The sequence below is a fragment of the Setaria viridis genome, chromosome 9 (assembly GCF_005286985.2).
Source record: "Setaria viridis chromosome 9, Setaria_viridis_v4.0, whole genome shotgun sequence".
In the NCBI taxonomy this organism is placed as follows: Eukaryota; Viridiplantae; Streptophyta; class Magnoliopsida; order Poales; family Poaceae; genus Setaria; species Setaria viridis.
In genome coordinates, this window is record NC_048271.2 from 8,786,819 (window position 1) to 8,807,856 (window position 21,038).

At 45.4% G+C, this 21,038-nt stretch overlaps 2 protein-coding genes across 2 annotated transcripts; both read right to left on the reverse strand.

Moving 5' to 3' along the window:
- Window positions 1–6,498: 6,498 nt before the first annotated feature.
- On the reverse strand, window positions 6,499–7,739 carry LOC117839693 (probable galacturonosyltransferase-like 1). The gene has a single exon (XM_034720087.2). The coding sequence runs from the start codon at window positions 7,709–7,711 to the stop codon at window positions 6,662–6,664; it is 1,050 nt and encodes a 349-aa protein (XP_034575978.1). The 5' UTR covers window positions 7,712–7,739; the 3' UTR covers window positions 6,499–6,661.
- A 6,660-nt stretch (window positions 7,740–14,399) lies between these two features.
- Window positions 14,400–16,540, reverse strand: LOC117840368 (uncharacterized). The gene is made up of 2 exons (XM_034720877.2): window positions 16,380–16,540; window positions 14,400–15,542 (listed from the first exon to the last, which is right to left on the reverse strand). The coding sequence occupies exon 2, from the start codon at window positions 15,514–15,516 to the stop codon at window positions 14,821–14,823; it is 696 nt and encodes a 231-aa protein (XP_034576768.1). The 5' UTR covers window positions 15,517–15,542; window positions 16,380–16,540; the 3' UTR covers window positions 14,400–14,820.
- Window positions 16,541–21,038: the final 4,498 nt, after the last annotated feature.

The window sequence follows — 21,038 nt, forward strand, 5'->3', positions numbered from 1 at the left end:
GCCGTTCGACCGAGTCCTTCGCAGCACAGGTTCCAACTCTGCAGTGTGGACTGTGTGGAGCGCCATTCCATGTAGAAGAGGTCTTAAAATAAAAAGGTAAAGAAAATACAACAATACGAACCAATTTATCTGCTCAATGTGAGCTTTAAAATATTCACAAAGATTACTACAAATAGACTCATAGGAGTTGCTATCAAAGTGGTTCGACCTTCTCAAACAGCATTCATGCCAGGTCGGAACATTATGGAAGGAACAGTGATATTACACGAAACTATTCATGAACTCCACATAAAAAACTTAATGGCGTGATTCTCAAAATTGACTTTGAAAAGCCCTATGATAAGGTAAAATGGTCATTTCTACAACAAACACTCCGCATGAAGTGATTCTACCAGCAGTGGTGTACATGGATTGAAAATTTTATTGTAGGAGGAAGTGTGGGCATCAAAATTAATGATAACATTGGACACTACTTCCAAAAAAAGATAGCCTCAAACAAGGAGACCCCATATCGCCTATCTTTTTAACATTATGGCAGACATGCTCTCTATTTTAATCAAGAGGGCAAAGGAGGATGGGCAAATTAATAGGGTGATACCTCGCCTTGTGGAAGATGAATTGTCTATTTTACAATATGCAGATGATACGATTTTGTTCATGGATCATAATTTGGAGTAAGCTAAAAATATGAAGCTATTGCTCCGTGTCTTTGAACAATTATCATGACTAAAAATTAATTTCCATGAGAATCAGATCTTTTGTTATGGAGAGGCTAAACAGTATGAGCAAGAATATATTGATTTGTTTGGTTGTGCCCTTAGGCCATACCCTTTCAGGTAATTAGGTATCCCAATGCACCACCATAAATTCTATAATGCAGATTGGAGTGTAATTGAGGAAAGATTTAAGAACAAATTAAGTACTTGGGAAGTCAAACATTTATCTTATGGCGATCGGCTGACTTTATTGAATTAAGTTCTAAGTAGCATTCCCATGTTCATGATGTCCTTCTTTGAAATTCCTAAAAGTTAAAAGGTTGGACTTTTATCCATCCGAATTCTTCTGGCAAGGTAATAATGATAAATTAAAATACCACTTAGCCAAATAGAATATCTTGTGTCATCCCAAAGATCAAGGTGGTTTGGGAATAACAAACTTCTGGATTAAAAATAGATACCTTCTCAGCAAATGGTTGTTTAAATTACTTAACGAAAATGGCAACTAGCAAACCTAAGTCAGGAATAAATATCTAGGTTCAAAGATAAAAGATGGGTCACAAACCAGATTTTGGGAGGACACTTAGGTGAGCTCTAAACCTTTGAAAGAGAAATTTTCTGGATTGTATAATATTGTCCATAATCCCTATGAAACAGTGGCAAATGTGATAAATCAAATGTTGTTGATTATCTCTTTTCGAAGAGCATTAGTTGGGGATAAACTAGTAGCTTGGTATAATTTAGTAGCAAAAATTGCTATTTTTTGGCTTTCTAATGGGAGGGGACATTTTTACCTGGGACGTACATAGTCACGACTATTTTATAGTACGATCTATGTATCAATATCTTTTAAACCAGGGTACTCCCTTCATCAATAAATTCATATGGAAGCTGAAGATTCTGCTAAAAATAAAGATTTTCCTTTGATACCTCCAGCGAGGTGTAATTTCAACGAAGGACAATTTAGCAAAGCGAAGATGGTCAGTGAGTCAAAAATGTTGTTTCTGCAATTATAATAATCAAACATCTCTTTTTTGACTGCCAGCATGCTAAATCTATTTGGAGGATTGTTCATGTAGCTACTGGGTTAACTCCACCTAAATCAGTACTCCCTCCGGTTTTGATTTTAAGGTCGTTTAGGACAAGGTTTAGCATACCAAAGTGTGATTAATTTGGATCTATTCTTCCATGTTTGCCATTATTAAATATGCCTCGGATTAATTTAAATACAACAACCTCTCTCCACCTGAGTGGCTATCGCATGTGTTCTAGAGTCTTGAGGTCGCGGGTTCAATTCTTGTGTTGTGCTGGTTTTTGGCATTTTTGCATGGCGCAGCGCGCGCTGGTATTTTGCATGGCGCTCTTTTTTTTCCCGTTCCCTCGTGCTGGTTGCATTGGCGCTTTTTTTTGTTGCATGGCGCTCCTTTTTCTTCGGTTCCCTCGCCCTGGTTGCATTGGCGCACTTTTTTTCTTTTGCATGGCACCTGTGAGTGCCGGTCCGTCGCCTCAGTTGCCTCCTGAACAGTCTATTTAAGCGCGCAACAGCCTAACAGGGCACCTTGCACCCAAATGAACCTAGCACACAAATGACATCGGTAATGAGCCTTGATCCTCTGGCTTTGGAAAACAGCATCGGTAATGCTCTATTTCTTCTTCTTTCTTCAGCTCCCCTGCAACTATCCTTTTATTGTGTCATCAATTCTTAGTTTTTTAATAGGATTTGATTTAATCATGGAGGCACAAGATGATGGTTTCATCGATTTGAACTTGCCACTAGATGAATATGGTGCCATCGATTTTGAGGCACCCCAATACGGTCAGTTTGTTATCATCTTTTTATCATGATTTTGAAGCACCCCAATAGGACTACGGGCTAAAATTATGTCTTGTAGGTGGATTTAATCTTAACTTCGATGGCAATCATGTTATGGACTTGATTGATGAAACAAGTGATGGCAGTGATGGATTAGAGATGGAGGCACCGGAGCTAGGTTTTGTTTCTTCAACTTTTATTTGTGTTTTTTGAACTTGTAGCTGTGTTGAATGTCATGTTCACACATTTTTATTTTAAACTTCTAGGTGCTAGTAGAAAGAAAGATGCTACTGATAAAGTTAGGAAACTAATTTACCAAACTTTATTGGCAAGAAGTAACAATGGGAGGTTAGAGAAGGGAGTAACAAGAGAGGTTGCATCTCAATTTGGTTTGCATATTCGTACTGAAGATTTGGAAGAGAGGAAAAGAGTCACTAGCTCAAGGCATTGTGATCAATGTAACAAGTAGAAAGAGAGGTCATTCAGGCCGAAAGGAAACTCCTATTGATTTGGAACCTTTACGCAATATTCCTCTCAATGAAAGAATGATTTTAGAAACTGTGAGTAGGCGCCTCCATGTTGGCAAGGCAAAGTTGATTCGGTGCATGCGTAAAGGACTTCTTAGGCGCCATTCAAACAGCATCAAACCTTACCTAACCGAAGCAAACAAGAAAGCAAGGTTGCAATGGTGTGTTGATATGCTTGATCCGGACAGCACACCTAATGATCCATGTTTCAAAGATTTATTTGATCATGTATTCATCGATGAGAAGTGGTTTTTCCTTACACAAAATTCTGCAAAACATTACTTGCTGCCTGAGGAAGATGATCCACATCGTTCTAGTAAAAGTAAGAACCACATTCCACGCCTAATGTTTTTGGTTGTATGAGCTCGACCAAGGTTTCATAATGGAGTTTGTATTTTTGATGGAAAAATTGGATCATTCCCTCTTGTGACTTATGAACAAGCTAAGAGGAGGAGCATGAATCGGGAAGCTGGAACATGGGAAGTTAAACCAATTGCTCACGTCACAAGAGATGTGATTAGGGAGTTCATGATTGAGAGGGTGCTGCCGGTATTAGAGAAAAATGGCCAATGGAGGATATTCACAAACCGATCTACATTGTTCAGGACAATGCACCATCTCATTTAGAGGTTAATGATCATTTATTTTGTGAAGCTGCTAGGCAAGATGGATTTGATATTAGACTTATTTGTCAACCTCCGAATTCTCCGGACTTCAATATATTAGATTTGGGCTTCTTTGGTGCAATTCAAGCCATTCAATATAGGAAATCAGCAAGAACAATCCAAGAACTTGTCCCTATTGTGCAAGAGGTAAACTACTAGTACATTCATGCAATAATATTTCATATCAGTTCCATACTCATTCTAACATTTTTTTCATAATTGAAATAGGCTTTCAATGAGTATTGTCCAGAGAAGGCTAATAGAATTTGGCTCACATTGCATCTAGTTATGAAGGAAGCTATGAAGGTTGCTGGAGCGAATAAATATAAAATCCCTCACATAAACAAAGAAAGACTAAGAGACACTAGGTCAGCTTCCATTGCAAATTCCTTGTGAGGCATCCATAGTTGACCAAGCAAAGGCAATTCTTGCTGCAGCAAACAATTAGGAGAAGAAGATTAAAACTAGGCAATGACTAGGGTTAGTTCATGAGACATGTAACAATTTCTGTACTTACCCTATGTATCAGTCTTGTTTGCCTCTTGTTCCTTTAACTCTTGCATATTTGGACTGAGTTCATGCACCCTCTTCTGGACATGGTCTGGTAAAATGATTGTCTCGCCGTCCATTTGAAGCTCATTGACATTGGGAATGTATAGCTCACAATCAAATTTGTCGAAGCCGTCTATGATCCATGCTGTGAGGTCGTAGTCTCTATGGACGAGACGACATCGAGAGCACCTGCTTTGCTCCCTGCGAACGCGGCGGCATACTTCAATGTCTTGCACACCGTGTACTTCACCACAACGATTGCACAAACACAAGTCGTCGTCTTTGCCTTCGGAATCAGGGACGATGAGCACGTCCATGGAGTGATCGTCGTCCTTCTCCAGCGCGATGACCTGCGAGCTCCCATCCATGGCTTCAATGACTGTTGGACGATGAGCAACGGCGTGCAGCGAGCGAGAGAGGTGGTGGTGGTGCCTCTGGCGCTCGCGGTGGTGCGGCGGCGCGACCATCACGCCGGTCTGCAGCGTGTCCACGTGCGACCCCACCTCGATGGCCTTCTTCCGGATCGACGCCGCGGACAACGTGCCGCTGTCAGGGTCGCTGCCGCGCGCGGGCTCCTCGCCGCCCTCCACCATCGCCAGCGCGGGGATCTCGTCGGGGAAGACGTGTAGGCGTTTGAAGACGGGAGGGCACGGCCGTGTCAGCTGAAGGGTTCAGGATGGCTCGTGCGTCCGTTCAGAGAGGAGCGGGGAAGACAAGAGGGCTGCGCGTGCAGTTTAATTGCTACCTCGAGAGTTAGCGAGTCCAGCCTCGGGAGCAAGCACACGCAAGGGCAGAATAGTCCACAATGGACGGAAACACTGATGAACGACCTCTATTTTGAAATCGCAACAATCTCCGGAACGACCTTAAAATCAATACCGGAGGGAGTATCTCATATGCTTCGAAACTGGTTAACAGGTATAGGAAAGAAAGAAAGATTACTGATTATCGTGGGGTCGCAGCTTTTATGTGAGCTATTTGGTGTACGCGATTTGGGTTTGGAGAAAAAACGGTTTAGCAGGCTATTTTTAGGGAGCATATTGGTTGCGATTTTGGTCTCTACTGTACCATGAAGAATCAAGGGAAACTATATGTTCAGCAAGCAAAGTGTTGGAGATTGTCACTTTGGATATCTTCGTCAAAAATGGATGGAGAAGCAATAATAGACTTTACTTTTGATTTATTCCCTTTATATACATACATATTTTTCTTTTTTCATAACTTTTGAGCTGAGAATGTTGTAAAACTCGTAAAACGGCTATGTGAAGCCTGAAACATTTCCTTTTTTAAAAAGTAGAAGAGGTCGTTGGACGCTGACGTCCAGACGATGACGAGAAAACAAAGTTCTTCTCTCAAAAAAAATTTGAAAATGACGAGAGAGGAAGGGTTAAGTGGAGTTGAAACTGACACCGTGAATAACGACCGGATCATCAGCAGAGAAAAAGCTCGGTGCGCGGCTACCCAAAGTGGAGGCCGAACCACCGGATGCGCCCGCTCAGCCCGGCCGGGGTCCAGCGATGCCGCGGCGCGCTGCGCTTGCTTGTAGGATTCTCGCCAACTCTACGCGACGCCTACAGGTATGCGGGGCCCAAAGCGTTCCGAAGCAGCTTTCTTTCCTGGCGCCGTTGAAACTAGCCTAAAGTTAAGCAAGAAAAGTTTGCCTATATCTTTCTTTTTTTCTTAAAAAATTACGAAAAACTGTTGTCAAAGAGTGGACGGTATTTTTGTTTGTTACTTTACTGATTCGGGCTATTTTTAACATGGGGGAATATGCTAAAGCAGCTCAATGATTTAGTATGAGATATATTGGCAGGGAACCATAATTGGACAGCCTGTGTAAGGTGGCAGCTATGTGAAAGATGCCTCTGAATTTCTAATCAGAGGCAATAAAAGCAAAAAAAAAAATTGGGGGAACTTAAATTAACTTCGAGGAATACCGCCCCATGAAAGAAAAGCCAAAGTTTTCTAGCCAAGAAAGAAAAGCCAAAGTTAGCAATATCAAAGCATATTAGTTAATTTCAAGAGTACCGTCCACAGCTCACACGGGCACTTTGCGCGCGTCTCTGAAATCTAGAGTTGGCCACATAGATACTGACGCGTTTAGATTAAATTAAAATTGAAGAAGTGCTCTATTCATTTTCCCCACTTGAAACAAAAAAAATTGAAAAAAAATATTCTGATCCATGCATCATTGACTAAAAAGGCACAAATTTTGAAGATCAAAATGGCTAATCAGTCTCTGTTATTAAACTTAAGCAGCACTATGTACAGTTCACATGAACACACTGATTATCTATCAATATCTAGATCAACAAAAGAACGAAGAGCACATGCTTTCTAATGTCTAAATCGATCAAAAAAACCAGCGCTCGATCGAGCGCCGTATCCTCACGAGCTCTCGATGCCGGCGGCCGGCCGGAGCAGGTCGTACTTGGCCCAGACGGCGTCGAGCGGGCACGGCCGCCCGGCGTCCAGCCGGTCCCAGGGCTTCCCCTTGCCGCTCCAGTGCAGCAGGCTAACGGCGCCGGCGTGGAGCCCCCGGCAGAGCCCACGGTAGTTGTCGCCACCGAGGCCGTGCTGGTTCCACCGGTGGTCCACCGACGCGATGCGGCCGGCGAACACTAGCAGGAACGGCGGCAGCGAGCCCAGCTCGTAGATGCGCACCCGCTTCTGGAGCTCCATCCACTCCTCGATCTGCGCGGTGTACCCCGCGCGGCGCCACCGCGCGAGGTCGAGCACCATGACGCCCGTGTTGAAGTAGCAGGCGCGGCGGCCGGCGAAGGTGGAGGAGAGCGCGGGAGACGCCCAGAACCCCGGCGTGAAGTAGGCGGTGAAGTTGGCGCCGCAGTATTCGGGCGCCGCCACGGCCGTCTCCTCCCCCGGGAGCGGCGTCGCGGCGAGGGACGCGATGTCGTCGGTGAGCACGATGTCGGAGTCGAGGTAGACGACGCGGCGCACGCAGGGCGGCAGCGTGGAGGCGAGGTAGGACCGCGCGTAGTTGAGCGGGCGGTCGAGCGCGCCGCGGATGGAGGTGGAGATGAGCCCCGCCACGCGGGCCTCGTCGGCGAACGGGTACACCCGGAACGCCAGCGACGGGAACGACGCGCGCACCGTGGCCCTCAGCTCCTCCGCCGTCGCCTTCGTGGCCGTCGCGGAGGCGATGAAGTGGAAGTAGATGGACTCCGGGCAGGAGGCGTGGCGAAGCACGGAGAGCACGGCCGCCATGGTGCCCCGGAGGTACGACGCGTCCAGCGTCATGGCCACGTGCACCGCGGCGTGCGGCGAGCACGCCGCGTCCGCGTTCGACGGCGGGAGCGGCGGGGGGCACTGCGCCGCCGCCGAGTTGGTGAAGTGCGGCGCCTCGCGGTACCTCGGCACGGCGGCGGCCGTGGCGCCGACGGCGCAGAGGAGCAGCAGGAGCAGAGGAGAAGGCGACATCTCGGCGAAGCGTGTGTGTGTGGGTTGCCCTGTGGGAGGCTGAGTCCGTGTGAGCGCGCCCCCGTGTTTATATACGGGTGAGAAGTGAGAACGCGTGGAGGTGTCAAACCTGGGTCAAAGGCTTGCGGGGCTACGACTGACTGGTTGGCTGGCGAAGACCCGTCTCAATGTACAGTTTTATTATATTGTTACTGAGACTGTTAACTAAGTAACTATAATTGTTGAGTGTTATGGGATGAAACTCTTCTCATATATGATGAAATTCATCCTTCTCTCTCCTCGTAAAGATTTTGCCATATCAACAAAATTGCTGATGTGGCATGAAATTTAATACATATGAAACTCTTCGCGAAACTTCCACCGAAACTTGCGTGAGCAAAGCGCTGTTCGAAGTTGATTTGAACGTGTCAAGGGAGAAGAATGCGATGTGATTAACGTGTAGCGGTAGTAGTTATTAAATATTGGGGTAATCTTTCCAAAGTTACAGCTAGTTTGCGTGTGGCGTGACGGTGAGGTTGCAGTGGGCGACTTGTAGGCACTGCTAGCGCGTGAAAATAATTGCAAGTGTGGTAAATAAAGCGAATCTTGAGTGATTTTGTTAGCTGAAGGCTTCCACTTGTTTATCACATGGGGTCTTTCTGTTTGTTTGGGTGAGGTAAATAGGTAGGGTGGGCAGTGCGCTTTATTGGAACAGAGATTACGGAGATTGGGGGAAAATGATTGATGGTACTGTGCCACACTGCCACTACGTTCTTTTAATGATGTGTATATATGTAAGTTGGCTATCAAAATCATCTTAAAGCTCAAGCTCAGCGGATTGGGATTAACATAGTGGAGGATCCATGATATACTCCTATCCATTAGAATTGCGTGGCCCACGTTGGGTGACATGGTGAGCCAAAATTATTTGATTAATTTATTTCCAGGGGGAACAATACTAGGGGGTGTTTGGTCAGCACAGTACGCCACAAGCATTTGCAACAGTTTTTGTGAGACGTGAATTTTGCCCGTCATAGGTTGTGGCGCCGCCGCACTTTGGCATGGCATTCCATGACTGGGAACCAAGCAGCCTACTAATACTTAGTCTGTGGTATTCTCTGAGCCAATATCTTAGTAGTTAGGGTCGCAAAAATCGTGCTTTATTTACCTTTTCCTAATCTTTATAGCTCGTGGATTGCAACATAAACACGATTGTAGTGAAAGTAGAGCGTTAAGGCCAGTCTTAATGGGGAGTTTCATAGCATTAAATTCAATACCACCTCAGCAAAATTACTAACTTGGCAAAGTAATTAATAAAAGAAGTTTCATCAGATGAGAGACAAATTTCATCCCTATGACACTCATTTAACATAGTTACCTAGTTTTCAATCTAGGTAACTGTGCACTGAGACTGACCTAAAAAGACATCGAGACCATCCAATCAAGCAGTTAGTGTGGCAAAAAAACGTGCTTTATTTACCTTTTATCTTTTATTAGATTGCAACGTAGCATGACCATAGTGAAACCCGGCACTAAAAGGACATCGAAGCCATCAAACTTGTGATTATATTTTGAATAATCCGCCGCCGATTTCCTGAACTTGTACTCACACACATGTGATGCCCACTTCGCTGAAATTGCTCAAAGGAGTCAGGCATCTCTGACTCTGTCGTCGTGCACAGCTGGATTTAAATGGCGTCTTGTTTTTTTAATAATGGCGCCTTGTTTTTGTCGGCAAGGAGATACTACCTCCATCCTAAAAAAAATGCAACTCTTCCTTCCCAAAAAATTAACCAAATTTAAATTTAATTAAATTTATACAAAATAGTACTAACATTTAGATTCATTATATAATATATTTTCATACTAAATCTATTTAAAGATGTGAATGTTAATATTTTTTATAAATTTAGTTAACTCGAAACTGCTTGACTCCTCAAAATGCGTGAGTTGCAATTTTTTTTACGGAAGTATACGATTGTTCGTCCCTTCACCGCAGCTGCAGGAAGCAGGTGGGGTCCCCGTGGCTCCTGTGGGCCCTCCGAAGAACGTGACACGTGGTAGCATGCCGCCCGACGAGGCATCTTGCATTCCTGCTCCAGCTCGGCACCTCACTGTGCTCGCTTCGATCTCGGTGCTCCGCGCACGCTCGATGAGATGCGATCGCAGGCGTGGAGCACCGAGCACAGGCTGCCCTGCGCCCCTGCTGCCCCTGCGAGACTGGAACCGCGAGGGCTTTTTCGAGGTCCACGCGCGAGGCGAATCGAGTGGGTGGCGATCTCAAAAATCAGCTTCGGATCGGGGGAATGCGGAGCGGAGCTCGCGGCGTTTTCCGATGCCAGCGAGTGCGCCGCCCCAAAACTTCCATTTGCTACCCTCCCCTGCGAAAATTGGCAAGGAGAATCACTGGCGAGTGTCGGTGTGCCCGCTGTCCAATAGTACTACCACTGCTACAATTCAAGTATGATCTTCTCTTTTATCATTTGAATTCAAAGGTGAACCTATGAGCACATGGAGGCAGTCGGTTCCAGCAGGGGACACCACTGCCCTCTACATTCCATAGGGAACAAAGCATGGGCCACCACATATCCTATAGTTTTCGACGTGTTTACACTTTACGCTGAAATAGTAGTTCTAAACAAGGGATCCCTACAGCTTTCAATGTGTGTATACACTGAAATAGTTCTAAACAAGGGACCCCGCATAGCCTATAGCTTTCCATGTGTTTATGGAATGGTTCAAAACAAGGGACGCCACATGTATATCTTAGCTCCAGAAGCATTGTAATATTTGACAATTGACACTGCTGGAAAATGAATCGCTATGGCCTACCCAAAGGGGCAATGTGATCAATTGCAAAATTGCGATAAAAGTGTGCTTGTCAAGGTTAGTGAACGGAGTTTACAGTTAGAGATCACGAAGGAAAGTTAGAACCCTCACGCTAATGCGGCAATATTTACCTAGTCAATCTGCATGTATGGCATATCAGAATTCAGAAGCATCCATCACTCGTCATTGGCCACCTAGGCATCAAGTAACACCGATCAGACTGATTGGGCTGGACAGGTCACAGGGAGATGCACCGACATACACCATGACACCATGCAGCAGAGCTGGAGGAGACGGGATGTGCTGAGCTGAGCCTGAGAGACAGCACATGAGCAGCATCTTCAGTTATTGTGAAGCTACAGAGTAGAAGGAAGCAGCAGGCCCTTGGAAAACCCTACAGATCTCACGCATTAAGGGGGTGGATACCCCCTGCTAAACTTTAGCACCGGTCACATTGGATGTTTGGATACTAATTAAGAGTATTAAATATAGTCTAATTACAAAACTAATTGCATAGATGGAGTCTAATTCGCGAGACGAATCTATTAAGACTAATTAGTTCATGATTTGACAATATGGTGCTACAGTAACCATTTGCTAATGATGGATTAATTAGTCTTAATAGATTCATCTCGCGAATTAGACTCCATCTGTGCAATTAGTTTTGTAATTAGCTCATGTTTAGTCCTAATTAGTATCTGAACATTCGATGTGACCCTGCTAAAGTTTAGCATATCGTATCAAACACCCCTAAAAAAGGACAAAAATATCCTAGTAAAACGCATTAAGCAGGAGTGCAGCGGCATTTTCACGTGTAGGAACAGTACGCCCTGCACGTAGGGAGGGTCAATGCAAACTTTCAGATGCAGCAAGTCAATAATTCCGTATCTCTGTTGCCACTTAAAAATCCACTGTACCTGTATTGATTCTCCAAGTGAAAAAAAAAGAGAGGAAAGAAGCGAAAAGAAAATGAAGTCAAATGTTCCTTCTGATCATCAGTAAAAAAAATGAAGTCAAAATCTCTAAAATTGTGGGATACTATGTCCGATCAGAGTACCTAACACGGACCTTTTAAGTAATCGATCGAGGTGCCGCATTGTTCGAGCCTCTCTTGTTCGGAAATGGTAGTTATACTTGTGAGGGCGTGCTGTGCCTTAGTAAAGAATAGCCCGTGGCAGCAGCAGCAGTAGCACCTGATCAGCTGATCTGTTATTCATGTTCAAATTATTCGATTTGAATTCCTTTCTGACATTTGTCGATTCAGCAGGATACGATCTTTAGCTCAGTGCAAGGTACTAGATCTTGGGAACGTATTTTACATTTTTTTTACGAGGCGTGTATTTTTCGAGACAATTCTTGAGCCAACGATAAAACATTTAACGAGACAGGAAAAATACCTCATGTTTACAAAAAAAAATACAAATAAACTAAAATGAAAAAGGGTTCGAGTAGCATAATGCTAGCACGGGGAGTGCTTGTTTGGTCTACTGGCAATGGTCTTAGTTCGGTTCAACGTGAGAAGTGAGAACGCAAGCAGATAGATGCTCGGCTAGTCGGCTCGATAGATTTCCATCCCATGTGCTCTGTTCCGCGCTCACTCACGAACGTAACATAACAGGGGCAATGCCAAACTGCCAACGGGTTCGTCAGCCGCGTGGCAGTGGCGCGCCAAACTTCCATGTATCCTGCCGTGCTCGCGTCGCGATCCCAAAGCGTTGTCTCCCCCACGGCTGCTAGCCTAGCCTGCTAGCATTCCATTTCCTGCTGCGCCAGCGAGGGCGACGACAAGCGTGACCGACTGACGAAGGGCAACTTCGAACAGGACTTTGACGAGCAGGTCAGCCGGTCTCAGACGGGTAAACCGGCTGTCAACTTTTAGGCAGCAGCGGTTAGGTGCAAACCCCACAGCCGCCCTGCAGATTATCCATCCACTGCACGCACGAACTCTACTGGGACTCTAGAACACGAGATGCGCAAGAAAACGACCGTCGAATTCCGGAGCCAGCCGCCGTTCAGCAGGGTCGTCGCAGGGTTACAGGCTTACAGCTAGCGCTGTGGACTACGACCAACGCACCCATCAACACCGCTCAAAAGCTGTTGTTGTAGAGCATTGTAACAGCAGTTGACAAGCGCGACTCATCAACCACCAGATTGGCATTGCATGCCGTCAGACTGACTGCCACGCCATAGACACGACGAGCCGACGACCGTGTGGCCAGCGGCCTTGGTTCTGGGTTGAAAGAATCGGCTACGGCTCCGGACTTCCAGAGGCAGCAGCGGGTACCGCAGCACCAGCGGCATCTCTCCGATCCGGTCGTCCACGTCTCCGCGACGGTGGCCTCGGATTGCAGGCGGTCGCAGGCTCGCAGCAGCAGTCAGGCGGAAGCGGTGGCGGCTCCACTAATCATTCGCCCACCCCACTTCCGGCCTCTGCGCTGCATTCCGCTCCGGGCCTTTGGCTTTCCATGAAGCTTCTTCCTCGATCTCCTTTTCCGTTCCGTTCCGCCGCAACTTGGCCGATCCAGTCCCAATCCCCATCGCCATCTCATCCGGCTCCGCCGATCGGCCTCGCTTTTCTCGACAGGTGCGCTGTCCGGAAGTGCAAACGCGGCGGGGCTTTTCGACGGCGGAAAGGCGGGTCGATCCGGCAAGTCGCCACAGCGCGTCTTGTCGGGTGACGGCCCCGGCGATACGGTCATATCATATATGGATAGCGCATATTTTCTCGGCTCGGGCAGCAAGGTCAGCGCAACTGACCAAACATTGAACAGCACCAAAGGGCTTGCTTGCTCTGTGGCTTTTGTCGAGCCCCTCATGGTTCACTATCCATCCCGTTTTGGGTCCCTGGACCATCGCCCAATTCCAACTGCATTTTCGTTCTCGTCCAGTTGGTGGATCCGCGCAAGTTGAAGGCAACAAGCCAACAGCACATGGTTCATCTCTTTCTCTGCACGTTTTCAGTGGACAAGTGTTGGAGCACTGATTCCATCCACCTGAAGCCCAGGAGGTCAAACTGGCTGGGTGCAGGGTGACTGTGTGAGTGGACCATCGTGTATTATACAAACAATTCAACAGGTCAAACCGATGGCTTAGGCAGGAAGCTCGATTCAGATTTCGGTAACAGCTGATTAGGATCCTTGCGCTGAAAAAAGCGTACTGTTTCTAGGCCAAAGAGGTTGCAGCCTCAGAAGCAGCCCGAATTGGCAGCAGGTGTCCCCATGCAGATCTTTAGAATCTGAAGTAACAGCGAGTCTATCATGGTTACACAACTTGCAAAAGAAGAGCAAACTATTATTTGCAGTTACTGCTATCAATTTTCGATCCTTAAAAACCATATATTTCATTGACACTTAGCACTCCAGAATGCCAGTTCTGCCTGTTATTATGCAGTCTGTTCCTCTAGTTCTAGGCATTGCAGTCTGTAGCTCCTAAACCTGTTCACCTTTAAGACCAGTAAGATGGTGTGTTTTAAGTATGGACTGTCAATTGATGAAAATGAGCGAGTCATGTATAATCAGGTTCAGATACACTGATTCTAATATATTCTGTATCGTGCCATCCTTCTGAAATGGGTAAAGAATACAGAGGCAACTGGGAGATGACTTCCCAGCTACAATTATACAAAACATCATTCACTACAAGAAAGCATCAAATCTGGGGAGTAATGATCCTGTCACGTATATTAAACATCTGATTCCTCGTAGCTACGCACTAAATAGTTATAATTATATGATTATGGAATCAAAGTATGGCTCAACTCAAGAAATTTAAACCTCTTTCCAAGTTGCACAAAAGATTATCGAGGCTATTATTTGTGGAATAAATATGTGCGGCTTATAGATTCATTGCTAAACATGAACAATTGATGGAAATACGAGAGTTCAGACACACAAAACACAATTTCTCATATATTCTGTCTGGTGCTATCCATGTCCAGTCTAAATGGGTACAGATTACAAATGCAATGCGGGGAGATGACTTCCAAACAATTGTACATCACGTTCACCTCCAAAAATCATCAAAACTAAGCAATAATAATTGCACCAGGTTCCTCCTAATACTATATAGGGTGTAGTGAAACGTTAATACTTATCTAGAGCTAAATACATATTCTATGGACACTTCATGCAAATACACGAATAACTTACGCAACATTCAGCACCAAGCTATAATACAGATTCAACACTGATATAAGACAATTCTTAAGTCCATCACAATGTAAAGTTGTCAAAGACATGCTTGCATCCCCTAGAATTCCAACCATGATGAGCAGGGCCTCCAGGTGGATGTTGCCAACAGCTTCAAAATGCAAGGAGGCTTGCAATCACTAAAACTCCAACTGTGAGGAGCAGGGCCTTCAGGTAGATGTCTGCCTGCTGCTGTTGCCCCAATGGTGCTTGCCTGTGGACGCCATGGGTGTGTCCCATATGCCCACCATGGAAGCCATGCCCATGGCCGTACCCATAGTGGAACCCAGGAGGCTGCGCATAAGCAGCAGCATCTGGAAATCCATGGACTTGGAAGCTAAGCATAGGGAACAGGCCCCCAAAAGCAGCCGAGAATGCATAGTTCCCCCACCGTGCATTCGCCAATGGGACTCCTGTGCCCATGAACCATGGGTTCCCATTGGCATTGGGGAAGTTGTTGTTGTTGTTGTTAGTATCAGCCTGTGGGGCTGTGGCAGGCCTCTGGCCAGTCGGGCGGTGAGGAATGTCAGATTCAGGCATGTTCTTTGATCTTGGGTCAACACGGTCCTTGCCTCGTCCATAAAGGGGAACAAGCTTGTCTTCCTCGACAAGGGCCTTGCACACCGGGCACTCTGGTGAGTGTGCATGGATGTGCAACCACCGGTAAAGGCATGGCCAGCAGAAGAGATGGCCGCAAAGCGTCACTATTGGCTCTTGTGGCAGCTCAAAGCATATGTTGCACTCAAAACTCCCCCCAGCTGCGTCGCCGCTGCTGCCAGCACTCGTTGATTCACCAACATTTGCTGACATCTTGCTTATAGTCGGAACGAATTAAGCTGCAATTCCCAAGGATTACAGGATGAAGAACATGGCTACCAATAAAATTCATAAAAATGACTGAAGATATTAATCCTAGTACAACCAACAAGTAAGAAATTATTACACATAACTACAAACAGCACCCCATTTTTCTACTTAGCACAGTGAAAGCCACCAAAAGGGTCCATGTTTAGTGGAAGGGTAAAATTCTCATGGTCCTAAGTAGAATTAAGCCACAGACCCATAAGTATAGCAGCAACAAAGATTGTCCAAATAGTTATGATATAGACGACATATCAATTACCATGATCAGAAACTCTCCCGAAATCTAAAGATTTATTTCTGACACGAGATCATCTTCTAGATGCGCAACCTGACGATTTCAAAATGGTTCTAACCGATCCTAAACAGGGCTTGTGTTTAAAGGGGGGAAAATCGAACTCCCACGAGATTGGTATGAACCTTCACGCAAAACTCTGAAGAACATGGAATTACAACCAGGAGCCAATCGAATTCCATCTCGACCGCCCGCCCAGGCCAAAATTCGTCAACCTTTTCGGAGCAGATTCCAACCTCTTCTCCGAGGGAAATCCCAATTCTCCCCCCTCCAATATCACTGACCTACGCCAATAGATCAATCAAACTAGCAACCAAACCGCGGCCCCATGCTTGACCCACCCCAAATCGCCACGAATCCCAACCCCCCAAATCGAGAGCATCCATAAGACCTAGCGGCAGAATCCGCCCATCGAATCAGAGCCACGAACACCACATCCACAAATCAGGAGCGCCGCAACCTAAGCCCTAAATCACGGAGGAATCCGGCGCGGAATCCGATGGGGGAGCACCATTACCTGCGAGCGAAGGGGAGGGAGGGGGCGACGGACTCGGAGAAATTCCTTCCACTCGACGGCGCGGCGACCGACGGGGGAGACGAGGCGAATAAACTACACGGTGGTGGCTGATGACCTGCCCCGCGGGCAGCATAAAATTAGGGGAGGGCGCGGGGCCCACGCGTAAGATCCTAGAATCTGGGTAGTTTCGGTCGGGACGGGTAGCGGCGTAGCGCTGCTGATTGGTGAGGTGGGGCGTTTGCTCTGAAGGGATACGGAAACTTCCCCGCAGCTGCTGCGAGTTAGCAGACTGTGCCGTGCGTAGGCGGTCACGCAAGGAACCATCACGTCGCGACGCTGCCGTCAGTTTGCAGCGTTTCCACTTGACCCGCAAACAAAGCGCGTAGTAGACTGTTAAGTGCTTTTGTTTAAGACATCTCAGCAAGTAGATTGTCCCTAGTCATTCTTATCTGATGCTTCTAGTTGCAGAGGAATGTGAGATCATCTAGGTGTTGTTGGCTTGCAACCAATCGTCAGTCTGTGATGTTCTAGACTGCACTAGGCTGATCGACTCCAAAGGTTTATCAGAAATTAGGCTTTGCAGTACTCTGTTGCTTGAGGTGCCGGGCCAGGTTGATGGAGTACGTTCAACTGAGCAAACTGGGTTCGGCGCCGCCGCATAAGTCTGGCCATGTTAGGAACCCATCGAAATGAAAGAAAATAATTAGTTCAATAGCACACTGATTAAAAAAGAACATATAGGAATAAGATAAAGTGCATGATGAACTAGAGTGTCAATATGAAAGGGAAACCGACGATCTCGCTACTGTTATTGATAATCCAATAGTAATATATACGAGCAACATTGTCATGAAAATATTTGCAAAAAAAAGTTGTCGCGAAAAAATAAAATAAAAACCATTGTTAGGCTGCTGTAAATACGAGAAGTGCTTACCTTTCTGCAATCGATCCATCAGGAAGAAGGACCATGCACCTTGATGTAGTGTGCTGCGAGATGATGCTGTGAATCATGAGCTGCAAAGTGGAGTGAAGACTTGTTTTGAATTTTACATCAGTATCAAGTAAGCACTCTGGCAGAAAAGAATGGGTAAAATAAGAGTCGCTCAATCGATCTTCAAGAATGCTAGTTAAAGTTACCCTTTTCTGCTTAAATAGAAAGCACTACCACTAAACAAAATAGAAAATACTATAGCAACTTCTTTAAAGCTAAAAACGAAAAGGTTAATTTTTTTTTTACTAACCACGATGGATTCCTGACGCCCCGCGTTCCCATCACCATAATTAGATACCCCCATTGCCCACGATGAAACCAAACAACGATTGAGAACTCAGTGGAGAATGAAACATTCCAAACTAAATGGATCACAGCATCTTCATCTGTGATTAGAATTCCATACCCATGGCCTTTCTTCTTCCCTTGCTTCCTGTAGATCTTTTTGAGTTCGTATCACCCTACTTATTCAGTGTTTGGTCCAGGAGTAGCGCTAACAGTTCTGCCTTTCAATGTGAGGACTGACTGACCGCAGCTGTTCCTATAGATGGTTGTTCAAATGGTAATGAATGAAAACGATTTGATGTATCTTCAGAGTTTTAATGTCTTGATAGCAAACTCAGGTTAGTTGCTATTGTGGGACCTATTCAAGATTTTCTGCTTGCTTTATATACTTGCTGTGCAACTCTAGATATCTAGTATTCTAGTCCAAATAATGGAATTTGGCAGAAGAACTCCGAAACACTTGTCTCTAAAGTGCTTAGAGTATACAAGTGACTACCAATAAGAAAAGGAAACCGGTTTTGACTGTTGTTATTGATACTCCAATAATATATACGAGTAACATTGTCATGAAAATATTTGCAAAGAAAGTTGTTGCGAAAGATAAAAAAGAGCATTTGTTTGCAAAGAAAGTTGTTGCGAAAGATAAAACGAGCATTTGTTTGGTAGCTGTAAGTTCGAGAAGTACTTACATTTCTGCAATCAAACCGGTAGGCAGAAGAATCATGCACCAAACTGTGCTCTAGCACGAGATGATCATGCATCCTCGATTCAGTTATCCTACTTGCTCGTGTTCAGCTGAACGATGAGCCGCAAAAGTGGAGCAAAGACTTGTTTTGAATCTTTTTACATCAAGTATTGAATAACCACTTTGGCAAACAAAGAAATGGTAAAGATTCTGCATCGATCTTCAAGACTGGTAGTTACCCTTTTCTGCTTAACTAGGAAGCACTAACACTAAAAGAAGATTGTTTATAATTAAATATCAACTCCTTTGAAGCAAAAACTAAGAAGGCTAATTTTTTTTTGATTAACCGAGATGAATTCCTGATGCCCCGCGTTCCCATCTCCAAAGTTAGATACCTGTTGCACAGAATGACACCAACCAACGATTGAGAACTCGGTCGAGAATGAAACATTCCAAACTAAATGGATTAACTAAATGGATTACAGCAGTCGCATCTATGATTACCATTCCATATCTATTGTTCACCTTCTTCCCTTGCTTCCTCTAGATATTTTGAGTTCACATCAACATACTTACCTACTAACACTACTAGAAAAATGAGCTTTCATCCCGAGGCTCAGTACCGGTTGCATTTTGATCTGGTACTAATGTAAGTATTAGTACCGGGCCTAAAAGATAGTCCTCGAGGAGCCCCCGTGACCCCGTTTAGTACCGGGTGGAGGCTCCACCCGGTACTAAAGGCCCTAAGGCACATTAGTACTGGGTGGAACCTAAAGGGTAACCTTTAGTACCGGGTGATACCCGCCACCTTATCCTCAACCCCTGCTACCGCTCCTTCAATTCTATCTCCCTCACACTTTCCTCTCCTCTGCCTCCCCTCCCCTCTTCCTCTCCTTCTTCTTATCCTCTCTATCTCCCTCACCTCTGCCTCACCTCCCCTCCCCTCCCCCCTCCGCTCGCCCCTCACCGGCAGGGCGAGGTGAGGCGGCGGCGGAGCGGCGGCAACGGCGGGTGGAGGGCGACGGGGCAGAGGGCGGCGGGGCGGAGTGGCGGCGACGGCAGGAGGAGGGCGAGGGGCGGAGGCAGGCAGGGTCGGGCGGAGGAGGACGGCAAGAGGGGGCGGGCGGAGTGGCAACAACAGCGAGAGGAGGGTGATGGGGCGGAGGGCGGTGGGGTCGAGCGAGGATTTCTTTCTTTTTTTAATTTTTTAATACTCTTTAGTACCGGTTATTTCTGTTGCGAAACCGGTACTAAAGGGGTTTCCAACCGGTAGTAATGACGTTTTCCCTAGTAGTGTAATTCAGTTTTTGATCCAGGAGCCGTGCACCCATGCCAACTGTTCTTGCCTTTCAAAGTGAGGGCTTCAGACTGCACTGTCCCTACTCTGCCCCTTTCAAATAGTTGATTGTTGAAATGGTAATGAATGAAAAGGATGCGATGTATCTTCCAGAGTTTAATGTCTTGGAACAGAGTAAGGTGAATTGCTGTTATGGGACTATTCAAGATTTTTACTGCTTGGTTTACATACTCCATTTTTTTCCAGCATGTATCTCGTTTCTTTATGACAAGGTTTTGAAAAAAAGTTACTCTACCAATATTTAATTTATATAATATCATAATAATGTATTTTAAAATATGAATATATACACGGCATCAACTTTTTTTCACAAAGTTACTCTACCAATGTAAGTCTGGACCTTATTCAGTTCTTTGCGTGCATTAGTTTCTAATCACAACCTACTTAACCCTTTGGAGATGTTTGGAGTATCGTTGGCCTTACTTCTAGGAAAAGAAGAATCACCGCGATGCTGTTGAATGTTGATGCTGTCCCTGATATGTCCGCTTCGGCTTCAGTGGCAGAGACAATCATGTGTTGCTGAACACCGTACCAATTGTAACAAACCCCGCTGGTGAATCTGTGAGACTGTGAAGCAATTTGGGAATGATTAGCCGTGATGACTTCCTGCACGCCTCCCATTTCCATTTGATCTCCTCGACAACACATCAGCAAACTACTTATATATGTATGCTGTTACAAATTGGGAATTGTTTGTTGAGTGCTTTTTCTGTCGGTTTCTTCTCCATTCGTCAAGAGGTCCTACCACCTTCATCTTATTAGACACTTTCTCAAGCTATATATGTAGGGTTCATGCCTATAGATAGCTATGCGACTTTGGAACTTTAGTTAAATGAAATAATTCTAGCCTCTGAACCATAAGAAGCACGAACCATAGTTAATTATTTCGTGGTAGAGTAGGTGAACTTGGAAGTGGGGATTTAACCTAGACACCGGATAGAGTAGAAAAAGTAACCATGCCCTATTTTTGCATATATAGTTACATCACCCGTGGTGCCAATGCAATTGCATGTGGGTTCTCCACAAGCATTCCGGAATTAGATTTTTTTTTGTACGAGAGAATCAAAATCTTGTAATCCTTTCATCACACAGTAATTAGTGATTATCAAAACATTTTCCTCTTGCTTGGGCTGCGGTCATGATCCCTCGGCAGCCCATTAAGCTGGTCACCAACTTCATTTTCCCCTCTTTTTTCGTGATTATTTAAATTTTTAATTTGAATTCAGGAGTCTCTAATGAAAACGTCTTAATATTTATGTGAATAATCACCGCACCCGTGCCATCACTTTGTTGGAACCATAGGCTGGCTATTAAATAAGCCCCAGCTTGGCTGGACCAAGG

What these genes read in the sequence shown, in the direction of transcription:
- LOC117840368 (XM_034720877.2), bottom strand. Translation starts at nt 15,516, where the DNA reads ATGTCAGCAAATGTTGGTGAATCAACGAGTGCTGGCAGCAGCGGCGAC.
- LOC117839693 (XM_034720087.2), bottom strand. Translation starts at nt 7,711, where the DNA reads ATGTCGCCTTCTCCTCTGCTCCTGCTGCTCCTCTGCGCCGTCGGCGCC.